The 14272-nt window shown below is 32.7% G+C and overlaps 2 protein-coding genes and 1 long non-coding RNA gene across 3 annotated transcripts; 2 read left to right on the plus strand and 1 right to left on the minus strand.

Annotated features, from left to right (window-relative positions):
• Window positions 1-3124: 3124 nt before the first annotated feature.
• LOC131021037 (uncharacterized) lies at window positions 3125-4032 on the minus strand. Its single transcript, XR_009100828.1, has 2 exons — window positions 3669-4032; window positions 3125-3558 (listed from the first exon to the last, which is right to left on the minus strand). It is a non-coding gene; the product is annotated as an uncharacterized LOC131021037 (long non-coding RNA).
• Window positions 4033-6172: 2140 nt separating this feature from the next.
• LOC131021040 (transcription factor bHLH148) lies at window positions 6173-8405 on the plus strand. Its single transcript, XM_057950119.1, has 3 exons — window positions 6173-6525; window positions 6783-7464; window positions 7665-8405. Exons 2-3 carry the CDS (start codon window positions 6892-6894, stop codon window positions 7761-7763), a joined length of 672 nt encoding a protein of 223 aa, XP_057806102.1. The 5' UTR covers window positions 6173-6525; window positions 6783-6891; the 3' UTR covers window positions 7764-8405.
• Window positions 8406-11437: 3032 nt separating this feature from the next.
• On the plus strand, window positions 11438-14237 carry LOC131021041 (prefoldin subunit 3). The gene is made up of 6 exons (XM_057950120.1): window positions 11438-11646; window positions 12404-12461; window positions 12990-13061; window positions 13284-13403; window positions 13494-13595; window positions 13877-14237. The coding sequence occupies exons 1-6, from the start codon at window positions 11519-11521 to the stop codon at window positions 13955-13957; spliced, it is 561 nt and encodes a 186-aa protein (XP_057806103.1). The 5' UTR covers window positions 11438-11518; the 3' UTR covers window positions 13958-14237.
• The last annotated feature ends 35 nt before the right edge of the window (window positions 14238-14272 follow it).

Consider the following 14272-nt stretch of genomic DNA (forward strand, 5'->3'; position numbering starts at 1 on the left):
CATTAACCGTATAATTAATATAGATACATCTTCATCATAATTTGTGAAATAAATGCTCACTAATTATTTCCCCCATTCTTGCGTATTATGCATATACTTTATTAATTTCTGGGATGAGATAAGATCTGCTTGTCGATATGTAGCTCAAACATGCTGTAGGAAACAATATAAACTGAGCCAAAATAAAAATAAAAATCACCATAGATTCTCTCTCTCAATAATGGTATTTTGAAGCAAAACTATTTTAGCATTGACAAAGATATTGTCCAAATGCATGCAGCTAGCTGTAGTTGTTTGCCTTTGGGTGCAAAAGTGTGAGTAATACCTATTAAAGCAATTTTGACCCCTAATCTATAATAAATAAAAAAATATCTAAAATAAATAAAAGGAGTTATAGCCAAAAAATACATGAATTTTGAAAAAAATTATATTTTTCACCTGAACTTTTAATTAAGCAAAAAAAAAAATACATGAATTTATATTTTTGTTGCAATTTCCACCTAAGTTTGATTTTCGACGAAATTGGAGCTTAGTTGACACTCGAAATTAAGTCAAATATATTAATTTTTGCTTTCTTAGACCTCCGAGCTTCTAAATACTCATCATCAAGTTAGATCAACTAAGCTCTAATTTCGTCGAAAGTCAAACTCCGTGAAAATTTGCAACAAAAATATAAATTCATGTATTTTTTGGCTTAATTGAACGTTCAAGTGAAAATTACAATTTTTTTAAAAATTCGTATATTTTTTGGGCATAACCCCTAAATAAAAAGTGTGTGTGTGTGTTTAAAATTGGGATGATAATTAGGTTAATGTGTGCTCAATTGAACTGAGTTTAGCTTCTTACATTAGCTAGTGAGCAAAATCATGGATATCGAAAAATCAAGAAATGAATTAAATGATAGAATATCGAGATAATTCTACTCACGATTGAATCAATGATTCAAGATATGTGACCTTCAATTCCAACACTATTTTAAAGGAAATTCAGAGAATTTAGGAGGCAACCATCGTAATATATATTTGTATAATAGGACATACTCACGAGATGGTTGATTGGTAGCTCCAATTATATGTATGATTTTTCTAATATAAAATAATAGAAGATTATTAAAGGGAAAGCACTTGATACACAGCAGAATTTGATAAACCACGAATTAATTAATACTATATAATTCTTAGATTATACAAATAAAACAAATTCAAATAAGTGATTTTCCGATTCAGAGGGCACTAAAATTAAAGACCAACCTTATACTAAACTCTCACTTCTAATTGTCTCTTGGTAGGGCGGCAATAACGTCTGGCTTATGATGATGACATAAATGCTTCTATATTTTTGTGCAATTGGGATTATTATTAGTATTATTTTTATTTTTATAATACATACACATGGTAACCATTATTTTCTGTCAGAACTTGGATTAGGTTTATGATTAGAGTACTATGTATGAGATTAGGACATGTTATCATCTTTAAGACATTTTTAAGTACTTCTTTGGATGGCTGTTTATTATTTTAATCCTTTGGTACATGAAGTGACTAAAAGTTCCACATGGGTGCCAATTTGGCTCAATAATGCCCCCAATAATTTTTGCTACATATACTCTTTGGATTTTGGTTTTAAAAAAGGGCCTCGTAGAAATTAAAAATAATATTATTTAAATATATATATATATATATATAGGGAAGGGATCAAAAAAGAAAGCTAAATGTATGAAGAATAAGGAATGAAATCCGGCCCTTCATAATTCTAAATCCTACGGCTGTGCAATTTTCGGATTTTATACCTTAATAATTCCAAGAAGGCTATGTTTGTCATTATACTTTTAGTTGTAACCGAAAATATCTTTAATATGTATGGTAAGATATGGTTAATCCCATAATTCTTGCTCATTATTTCAAACGACTGATTTCCTTAAAGAATTTGGTCCTTCTTTTTTCCTTTATTATCTCACGCCATTAAAGTATTAATAATAATAATAACTCTTCTATCTCATGCCATTGACGTATTATTGCTACTACTTTGATTTGCTGTATTTTTGTATATATATGTTGATGTATTATTTTTATTTTTATGTATTCCTTATATTAATATTTAAAATTCATGAAATAATATGTCTTTGCTTTAGATAAGACTTTAATTTTCTTCTGCTCTTTCGTTTTTTTATGCAGATCCGTTAAATGTTCATTCATCAGAGTCTATATTTTATTCGCAAACATTGAAAGTTTATTCACTAAAATTATACTGAATAATATTCACTTTATTTACAAAACTTGAAAGTTTATTCACTAAAATTATACTGAATAATGTTCACTTTATTCGCAAACATTGAAAGTTTATTCACTAAAATTATACTGAATAATATTCACTTTATTTACAAAACTTGAAAGTTTATTCACTAAAATTATACTGAATAATATTGAAAATTAATCGAATACCACTTTATTATATTTGTTCGAATAAGGATATCAATTCGTTGAATAACTTTCTTTGTACGATAAACATAATTATATTGTATTTTAATATTGTTAAAAGTGTACCCAAATAAGAATTATATTTTTGCGAATAAGGATTAAAATTTGCTGAATAACGTAACTGTTACTCATAGATTGTGAATAAGGAAAATATTTTGTTGAATAAAGTAGGATTATTCATGAATATACCGTATTCGAATATTGTTCAAGATGTACTGAATAAAAATCATATTTATGCGAATAAGGAAAATAATTTGCTGAATAAAGTAGGATTATTCATGATTATATTGTAATCGAATATTATTGAAGATGTACTGAATAAAGAGCATATTTATGTGAATAACGAATATATTATACTGAATAAAGTAATATTATTCATCAACATAATATGTAACTAGTAATCACAATTTTAAGATGTATTCAATACGCAAATAGTGTTGTATTAACATCTCATGAATCAAAATCTATAACATACAAGCAATATTAATAGCCAAAATATTGATACGAAATTTCAAAATTCCAAAATACAAAAAATCCAATTTGAAAATCCATCTACCTTGCCTCTGTTTATCTTTCTGGGCTCATAATAATTATGGATTACATTCATAAAAAACATGTTTGATAATACACAACATTAAGAGTTGCAGTAGCATAACTAGTAAATAAATTAAGATACCAAAGTTTCAAGAGTTTAACAAAGCAAGCATCGTGGAACTAGAAAAACATACCAAATACAAGTAATTCTAAACAAAGAATTGTAGTCACGGAATCATCAAGACCCCATATCAAAATTCATTTCGCAAACAACAGGCTCTGGCTTCACACTTCGCATATCTGAGCAGGCCGCTCTGGTAGTGACCAACGTTGTGTGCGTGCAGTGGCCTTTCTTATCCCTCGAAGACTTCAATTCCTTTGATTCCTTAGTCGTAACGCCTCGAGAAGCTTCGTACTCTAAATAATACGCTCCCACTCCAATAATCTTCATATTGCACAAAGTTGACAGGAAATCAGGAAAATTCGTGTATTTCCCCTTCCAACGCGCCGGAACGGGGCCGAGACCTTCATCGGAGGAACTCTTCATCTACAAAAATGAGTCGCCATTTTCAGAAAGATGGAATTTCAGATCGCTTACACAATCTTCACTATCCGAAATATAAAATAAACAAGCAGCAAAATAATGTAACAACTAACCCTCTTTAACGGATCGTCGCCGGAAACCACAGGAATCAATCAGTCTTCGAAGCTTAATTATGGAGTGGAATCGCCGCTGCTCTGTGGATGGGGGGTAGGGTCTATGCGGCTGTATACCTAGGGTTAGAGACATTGGTGTGATGATGGAAGGTTTGTGGATAAATTCCTTAATTACCGTCGAGATAATTTAGGATGGTTATCCAATCAAAATCCTATCCCATTCTTGCCCCTCAACGTGAAGTATTATGATTTTTTGGATATTTGGTTGATTTTTTATTTTAATTGAATGGATCTGAATTTGAAATCTAGTCCGTTGATTTCCTATAAATCAATGGTTAAGATATGTTCTTTATTCTCTACTCTAAGGGCCTTCTCCATAGATCTCAACCCTATATATATATATATATATATATATATATATATGGGAAGGCTAAAATAAGAACGCTTCTTAAAATATAAATTAGGAACCATTTTCAGCCCTTAGATCATCAAGATCTACGGTTGATTCATCACCTTGTTGGATAAATTCATGGTCCTGAGTTCGAATCCCAAAGGTAGCAAAAAATTATTTTTCGCAATTCATGCCTTTATACAGTTTATTCATGCGTGTTATACATAAAATTCATGCATTTTTGCTGGTTCGTAATTCTTAAAATAAGGGTGGTTTATTGAATAACCGCCCCCTATATATATATACACTTTTTAGATAGTGTTTTATATATATTCAATAATACTTCCATACGATAATATTTCTTTTTTCATGATAATACTCACATAGATAAATCGTTTAATTTGGTTCATGTTTTTCATGTTACGATGTTTTTTTAGAATTATAAGAAGTATTTATTATATAATCAAATAAATAATCTGCACGTTACGATGTTTTTTTATATATATAATCTACTATTAGGGATTATATATAGAGTCAATATAAGTTTAGAAATTCTTACACACGACCGTATTCACTTTATATTTTATCAACTTGTTCCATACGTGAAAGACAACTAAATGCTCAAATGTTTATCTAAATACTCACTTTTGGTTAAAATTTCAACTCAAATTGTTCCAAAAGTTACCTAAATTCGGGTAAGTGAATAGTGTTTACCCAAATTTCTGGTCTATTTTATACTTTTTATTTGAATTTCTCGCACGATACAACCAACAAATAAAGCAGACAATTAAAGGTGGAAACGCCACCATCACAAGTTTCATTATATTTTATTTCAATTAATATTCCTCGCTTTAGATTTTTTGTAAAAATAATGTCAACAATTGAATTAATCATTGCACGGAACAACACAAGAACTTGTGAAGAGGGTGGGGTGGGGAACCAATCGATTTTCTTTGGAAACCAAACATTTCTTGTGTCCCAATTATATCACACAAGTTACAAATCATTTCATATCGTATAAATATATATTTAATTTTTCGTATTCGTACTAAACTTATTCACTTTTTCTTGTTAATTGTATATGTATAGTAGTAATTTTTTATCAACAAACCCTACTTATTCTAGAGTTTTAGTGCAATAATCATTTTCTACGGTTCAACTAAATCTAAATTCAAAATTAGAAGCATTAGAATTAATTTAATTAAAGTCACAACTCCCAAGACCTAACCTTCAACCACAAAACATGGCTTTTTTTTTTCTCTCCTTTTTTCTATAACTTTTTGAGATAATGCAAAGAGCAAATTCTTTGAGATGATTTATAGTACGTAATTGATATTCGATAAAGAGAAAAATGGAAATTAAGATGAGACAAAATAATATAGGATTTGGATGGATGGGTTTTTGTGCTTAAGTACTAAAATTTGTATGTGATATCGAGCTGAACCCAAGAACTTAGGTTTTGAGCATTAACATCCTACCACTAGATCAATACACGCACATCACTATCGAGCTTCTTCAAAGGAAATAGATAATACAAAGTTAACAATAAATATGAAATTATGATTTCATTCATAAAAAAAAATGAGATAGCTAGGGAATAGAGTGATATGTTTAAAAGAAAAAGAAAAAGTAGAAGTCCCACCCCAAGAAAAGTGTTTTGGCACTTCGTTATGAAACGGTTGTAGGAGTTTGGATTTATTATTTTCTCATAATTGAAATGATCAAATACAAAAACGCAAGGTTATCTTGCGCAGTTTGTTTTTTCTTGTTTCTAACGTTTATTTTTTTTTATTTTTTTTTAATTTATCCTCCTGCAAGAACTTCAACGAAAACATACGTAAGAAACATATATGTGAACTGTTTTGTATGTATTTTGTGTCGAAATTATTTTTATATTTAAGGATAACAATATGAGTATATACTAATTTAGAGCGGTGGATTTCCAACCGCCAAATGTCAAATGTCGTGGTGCAAAATATAACGGACCATTTCATGCCTGCGTATATATAATATTTATAAAATAAAAATGCTCTAATGTTTTAAAAGTAATTAGTTTATTCAATCGCTGTTTGAGTGTTTATCTCTAATATTCGATGGAATTAATCTACGACCATCTATTTATTATTATTAGACGATTCTAAAAGATAAATCAACATGAAAACTTGAAAAAGAAAAGAAAAAAAATAGTTACGTTAGCTATTTTATTTATCTATTTTTCTTTTAATTTAGAAAAAAAAAATAATAATTTAAGGAGCATGGGCGTGCAATGAGCCTCCTCGTGGTTCCCTATAAATCCTCCACCTCTCACACTCCACCATTTCTTCTCCACTAACAAACCAAACCCCAATCCCAAAATCTATTCTCAACACACAACGCGGATTGAATTTGCATGAATTTGTCTCTGGATTTACCCTCGATTTGATCAGAGCTTAGGAGGAGCAACGGTTTCTCCACTCTTTTTTTCCGGTACTGATGATTATACGCCTCTCCGTTTCTATTGATTTTGATATTGCTTTGAAGATTTAGTAATAGAACACACACTAGCATCAATTATGATTATGAAAACAGCTGTGATAAGAATTGTTTGTATGTTAATTTACTCTGTTTCTTCTGATTCTCTCTCTCATCAATTTGATTATGAGATGATAAATTTTTTGTTTTTTTATCAATATGAGAGCACTGATTTCCTTTCACTTTTCCCGATACCTCTTTGAATCTGGCAGGCAGTACTCCTGAATCTGACTCCATCTTTTTATCCGTTCAATTGAATCTGCAACCACAAAATCTGAAAATCAAATTCGTTCGATTCATCAAAAAGCAGCAGATAGTAAGATGTCATCATCGCTCCTGTCAGCGAATCCAGCTGTAAATTCCGATAGATCGTCGACGAGGAGACGGAAGAAGAAGAAAATCCAAAGCCACGCTCTAGCAGAAAATCTCGGTAGCACCGATCACCACCAAAACTCACCAATCGAATGGAAATCGGACGCGCGGCAGCAAATCTACTCGTCGAAGCTTCTCCAGGCGCTGCGCCAAGTCCGGCTCGGCGACAGCTCGCCGGCGCCGAAGCGAGTGCACGAAGCCGCCGATAGAGTCCTAGCCACCACGGCGAAGGGGCGGACGAGATGGAGCCGAGCGATCCTCACCAACCGGCTCAAGCTGAAGTTCATGAAGAGGAATAACATCGTAAAGCGGCAGAGCAAGGTGATGACGGCGATCTCCACCGGAACCAGCCGGTCACAGAAGAGATCGAAGGTGAAGATTCTGCGCCTCAAGCCGAAGTCCTTACCGGCTTTCCAGCGCAAGGTGCGCGTTCTAGGCCGGTTAGTCCCCGGTTGCCGGAAACAGCCGACGCCGGTTGTTTTGGAGGAAGCCACTGATTATATCGCCGCACTTGAAATGCAGGTATATTTAATTAATTTCTGTTTAATTATTTCTGTGAATAATTTATCACTTCCCCTTATTATTTGTGCGATTAATTTGACATTATAGGTTTACTATAGAATATGACGATCTCCGCATAGTCGCAGACATGCAACATTCTTCTTCCTCTGATTAATTAGTTAAGAATTGGTAGAAATAATTTATTTATCTTGTGATTGCAGGTGAGAGCCATGAGTGCCTTAGCCGAGCTGCTCTCTGTTTCCGGCTCTTCAAGTTCCGCGGCGGCTGAAGGCGACGGCGGTGATCAGTCAAGCAGCTAATATGCTTTGTTTATTATATAAATAATTTTTTTGAAGTGTTATAATTCATCATACATTCTCCACCCCAATGAATATTCTGATGTGAATTACATATTTCTGGAAAGGACTATATTATAAATTTATGGAAGTGGAGATAATTAGAATGAATTAATAATGTGGGTTAGTGCAAGGAATGGAGGTCACGATCTTCTTTATTCACGTGGTGGCAACTTTATAATATTGCAAAGGGGTCCCTCCGGCATTATTGAGCTTCGAATCTTGTTTCGATTAAAGGGAGGTCGCATTCGCATGTGGTGGTTTTTCATCTTCGGAAATTTATTTATCGATCGGGATAATACGTTACGACCACTAAGCTAAGCTGTGGTACGTGACATTTTCTATTTATCGTGAAAAAACCAATAATATTTCTTGTATTATTTATTGATGTGTGTATTGCATTTTGTTGTAGTGAGTTGGATTAGGAAGTGAATGGACATGTGAGAAAAAAACAGATGAAATTAGAGGTAGCAATCAAGTTGGTTGGTCCCTATTGAAGAAAAATGGAATATCTGAGTATGTCGTTTTGGGAGTGGATGGGGAAATTCAATTGTCAGTGCACAAAGTGTAACATGTGGAGCAATGAATATGACTAATCTTTTTGAATGTTATGGGAGTTGGGCCTTCCCATCTTTTTTCTGTGTCACGGTGAAAGTAAATTTTTTTTTTTTGAAATATTGTATTTGGTGTTAATTAGTGGTATAGTTTAAAAGAATGTTGAATGGGAACTAAAAGCTACCTCATCATCAGTCGCTATTTATGTAAAGTCCTTAGGCTTCAATGGTATTTGTGTCACAACCTTCAATGCCACATGTTAATGTTTACAAGATTATCATTGGCCGCCTATTTCAGATAAGTAGATGTTGCTATAGATTTGTCTAGTTAGTCACAAAAAAATAAAAATAAAAAAGACAAAAGACAAAGCAAACTTCAAATAATAACGAAGGGTGAACAAGATCTGGGGCAGGAGCTAGGTTAATGTCCAAGACCTGAATTCGAATCCTCTGCCACGCAATTTTTAGAATTTTTTTATTTACTTATGTAGTTTATCAAAATTATAATAATAATAATAATAACAACGAATGATGAACATAGTATACAAATGTTCCAGAAACTACATCAAAATTGATGAGTAAGACGATGCATATAGACAAACATTTTCTCACATGGAAAGGAATTTATGATTTGGCTTGTGATTTATATAAATTCAAGAAAATGTGAACTTTTATTTAGTTTATACTAATAGACTATGAAATTTCAGACCATTAATGCAACAATTTCGACTAAGATTATAAGAGTATATATAAGTTTATATCAAACGAAAATAATAAGAACTTATAAATAGAATTCCAAATTTGTTAGGTTGCACGTTAATGTTAAAAGCCTACAGCCCAAAGCTTGTTGATCACAAAAGTTAAGAAAAAGACAATGACTAATCCCGTCTAATTAAGAAAATCCCGTTTAGAGCATCTTCACTAATTAGCTCAATCATCACATCTAATTCGAGTGATTATACCTAATTGGAATCCACAAATAGTGGTTTAGCTCAATCAAAAAAGTATTGAAGCACATGGGCCGGACTTACCATAAAATGGGTCCCAAATTAATAAAAATTAATTGATTTGAATTAACTTTTGGCAATTTTAGAGAAATGATTTAATTTATAGAACCAGAAACTTAGACGAAACGTATCAGAAAGGAAATGTGGGTTCCATGGAGCATCTAATCAATAGTGGGAAGCATGTGCGATTAAATAAAAAATCCATAACGTTGGAGAAGAGGTTTAAAAAATAAAATTAAAAAATAAAGGGGATAATTTTGTTTTGCATAAACAGGGATTACTTTATTTTATGTAGAAAATAGTAAATGGTTTTATGTCTATGAACTTTCATTGAATCTCTTGATATTTGAAAAGTGTAACTTTCAATTAAAGAACTTTGGATGCGTTATGTGCCACTGATCACATTTAACCCACATCAGCATTTTTCTTTTCTCTATTTAATATTTGTTTAGTACTAACACCTTACAATTTGTTATCGTGACATCAAATTTATAAATTATATAAAAACCCCATTAATTCTTTTATTAATATCTAATTACACATATGTTCAGTTTCTTAGAAATGTTGCAAGCGAAGAAGTCTTGATAAATTTCAAAAACGAAACTTTAGCATAATAGCATGTTGCACAACTTATTTTATTAACTTAAAGCATGACTAACTAGTACTTAGCTTTAAAGGATTTGTTGTGATGATTAAATGGGTGCTTGGTTTGGCCAAGCAAAGCCATCATTCAGTTTGTGATCATTGTGTTTTATTCAAATTATATAGTTAGTTAATCAACTAGTATATTAATTCCGGTTTACAATTCTAGTTTCTTATAGTATTACTAAATGGACATCTTTCATAGAAAATTATTGAACTTATTAACCCTTGAACAACATATAATTTAATATTTGCTTGAGAGTTAGGTGATTAGATTTCTTAATCAGTAATTACCTCTGATTAAGATGGAACAACATATGATAAGACAGGGATGTAATCTTGTCTCAAATAACTGCAGCATTGAGGGTTAGCTCAGGAATCAGTGTCCCACCCATCAATAATAATAATAATAATAATAATAATAATAATAATAATAATAATAATAATAATAGTTTGAATTATCTGTGGTCACTGTTTGAGCGTTTGATAAATTATAATATTTGTGTAGTAATTTATGAATTACATAAAGAGGACGTTAGAATATTTTAAATTTGGACTTGATGTATCGTGTGATTATTTAGTTCCGCAAGAGAGTTATAAAAAAGTAGTGATTAGTCTTCATATAGTTCATAGGTGACCTAAGTTTGATGCCCCCTAAACATATAAAATCCCTATGTTTAAATCATCTATTCTTTTTGTGAGACTATCTAATTGTTTTCTATTTTTTTCTATATGATTCCTCGACCTATATTAATATTATCGTTGAATTATCTTGTCCAACTACCTTTTTGGTAAAATTTGTGACATGTGTTGAGAAATTATAGTAGAATCTTTATTGTTGAGAATACCCATAATCTCTTAAGTTCTCTAGTTTATTTATTTATTCATTCAAGTAAAGGATAATTTAAAAGTTTAAAGGTGTAAGCATCAATTAAATAGACACATATGTGCTCCAAACACAGTCTTAATCACTAAGCAATGCGATTGGACAGCTATTAGCTTAACAAACACAATGATGAAAAAGCATAAGATATCCAAATTTAACAAAGAGATTCCTAACACATTAATTAATAGTTCCGGTTTAAATTTAAACAAAGTATAATTGCTTGTCAATATGAATGACATATAATCCTTAATCACGCAACCCCAAGTTTATTTTTTGGTTTGATTTGATTTTATTTAACTTCTCTGTTAGGGAATTTACACAACAAACACAAATTAAGTGTACTAATCAATACCAAGAAACTCGTAATAGTATTTATTGCTGATTTTAAGCAAAAAGAAAAAGAAAATAAGGATTTCCAAATCATGGGCCAGTTGCTATAATCAGAGTTGGGCCCAAAATTTATAAAGCCCAAATATAAATAAGATATGAAAATATTTGCCGAGAAATTTAATCAATTGGGCTATTTATTAGCCTCAACGGCCCAATTCAGGACTTCTTTGAGCTTGTAACGACTCATCTCTCTCTTTTCTCTCACACGCATACATCTCACTGTATCTATTGGCGGAGGAGATGTCAACGTCGGCGAGCTTGGCGGAGAGACGAGGGATACCGGCGGCGGCGTTTGTTGAAGATGTGCAAACTTATCTGTCTCAATTGAATCTAGACGTCAATTCCGCCCTCGCATTTTTGCAAGAGAGGTTTTTACCAAAACATTTACTTAGGTTTATGTATCGAGTTTAGTGCATATTGCGGCTGCCGCAGCTCGGAAAATTTGTTTCTTTCTTTTTTAAAATTTGTTATGGAGTGTGATAATTGTTATACGTATTTATTAGTGTGCGACGAGCTCCATTTTTTTTTAAGAAAAATCTGTTAATGATTTTGATTGTTCGTTTTTCTGAAATTGGGAGGAAAATTGTGAAATTTCTCATAAATAATTTGTCTATTTTGAACAATATGGGGGATGCTGAGCTATTAGAAGCTTTCAGATTATGTAAAATTTGAAGGCAACCGCTGCATAAAGCTGCTAAAGGAAGTAGTTCGAACGTTGATGAATGTAGTACTAGAAAATTTAGTTAGTCTCTTTTATTAGAAATATCTGGGTTTTGGCTCTGTTGTCTATTTCTAGTTTAAATTTTATGACGTTTGAATTTGATCAAGTATGGGTTTACCCCAATTGAATTTTTTGAACATTGATGCTTTTCTGCATTTCTCTGGCCTTGCTATGTATATGTGGTTTGAAAGATGTTAACTTTTTTTGACGCTTCTCAATTATCATAGTGGTGTAGTGTAGATACAAGTGTGTAGGAGCATATGTTTCTCAAAAGGGTTTGTATTCGTATCTACAACGACCTTCCTATGAAGTTGATATTGTTGTCGATTCAGTTAGATTTTCCATTACTGCGAGTTCTTGTTTGTGTGCTGTTCTAATTGAATCGACATTCATTATGTCGGCAGACTTCAGCAATACAGAGTGGTGGAGATGAAACTTCTTGCACAGCAGAGGGATCTTCAGGTATTCCCATTTTGTTGTTTACTTCTCATTTTTACTTGATGTGGGTAATTGGAGGTTGCCCCTTATTCATAGTTTCTAAGGAACTCGAATGGTTTGTAGTTTTTATGGATTGAACATAACTCACTTCCTATTTATCCGACATGCATAATGAGTATCGTTTTTGCTGTCATGAATCATGATTTAATCAGGAATGTGCTATTTCTTTTCAATCCAGTTGTCTGCTGATATTATGTGTAATCTAGATAGTTAGCTCCTATTCTACTGATATTATGTGTAATCTAGATAGTTAGCTCCTATTCTGATATCATGCTCTTTATAAATATATGATGCTTACCAGTCTAATTGCACGAGTAAGAACTCTGTCGGCGAGCTGCTAAGCTTGCTTCTTCAAGAACGTATTTTATTTGCATATATCCTGAAACTGAAGTAAGGACAAAATCTGCCAGGATCAATAATAATTTGTTGATTTTCTGCTCATAACATCCTTCTGCCAAGTTTGACCATCGTTTCCATATGATAAAATAACAGGCAAAAATCCCCGACATTGAGAAGTGCTTAGACGTTGTTGCCACTTTGCAATCAAAGAAGGGCACTGGTGAGGTTTGTTCTCGAACTTTCAACTGTGTTACTTTAATTTCTACACCTTATGAATTTTGTCTTGTAAGATGGTGGTTCTTTTACAAATGTATACTAAATTCTTGCCACAAGCTTTGTGAGATATGGACCCTAATAAACTTCCTGCCTAAAGTTTGTATACTGGTTCTGTAATGTATGATCGAAGTATTGAGCTGTCTGTCCTAATTGGCTTGATAATGGTTGCAGGAACTTATTGCTGACTTTGAAGTCTCTGAAGGAATCTACTCCCGGGCTCGTATTGAGGAGGCCGAATCTGTCTGTCTATGGCTTGGAGCGAATGTGATGCTGGATTATTCTTGTGAAGAGGTATGACCTGTTTGAAGATATATCTTCAAGTCAGATTTCGTTTCAGTTACTACCCTCTATGCGTGAGATCTTGAGCACGATATCTTGCAGGCAACCGTCCTGCTTCAAAAGAATTTGGAAAATGCAAAAGCAAGTTTAGAAGTTCTTGTAGCTGATCTGCAATTCTTAAGGGATCAAGTGACAATTACTCAGGTAATCTTAGGAAAATATTCCAAACGACTTTTTTGGGCAAAATTTAGAGTGGAAACTACTCTTAACACACCAAGTAATAGTCGACTAGGTCGTCGTCTATGACATACTTGCTGCAGTTGCCACATTTAATCATAGATATATGCATATCAATGTCTAATTGGTTGCATTGGCATACGCACGGTAGTTATATTACATATCCTGTGCTTTTATCTGTTCGTTGGTTCGTATCATGTATTTTTAGTTTGCGTATGGTATTTACCTATGTCAGTGCCATTGATCAGGTCACAATTGCTCGTGTGTATAACTGGGACGTACACCAACGTAGACTGCGGCAAGCCGTTGCTACAACCTCAGAGTCATGAAAGTTGTCGATGCAGCGGCAGTTCTCCGGCTTCTCGTCTAGATTACAGCTCGAGTCTCCCCTGTTTCTTGGCCGGTTGAGTCGTTACGCGGTAGCAGTATTGAGTCAATGAAGCTTGGGGTCCTTTTTGTTGGTCTTGAAAATATTTGGTGTGGCCTTGTTTCGTGGCTTACAAATAGTTAAACTTTATCCGAGCATATGATTGAATATGTTGACTTGTGTTGTTGTAATGCGAAGATTCCTGCATTTTCTCAACTTAATGTATGAATCATTACATGTTCTGCTTTGTAGCACATGTTGCAGATGATGAAGTATG

Source organism: Salvia miltiorrhiza, chromosome 4 (genome assembly GCF_028751815.1).
Source record: "Salvia miltiorrhiza cultivar Shanhuang (shh) chromosome 4, IMPLAD_Smil_shh, whole genome shotgun sequence".
In the NCBI taxonomy this organism is placed as follows: Eukaryota; Viridiplantae; Streptophyta; class Magnoliopsida; order Lamiales; family Lamiaceae; genus Salvia; species Salvia miltiorrhiza.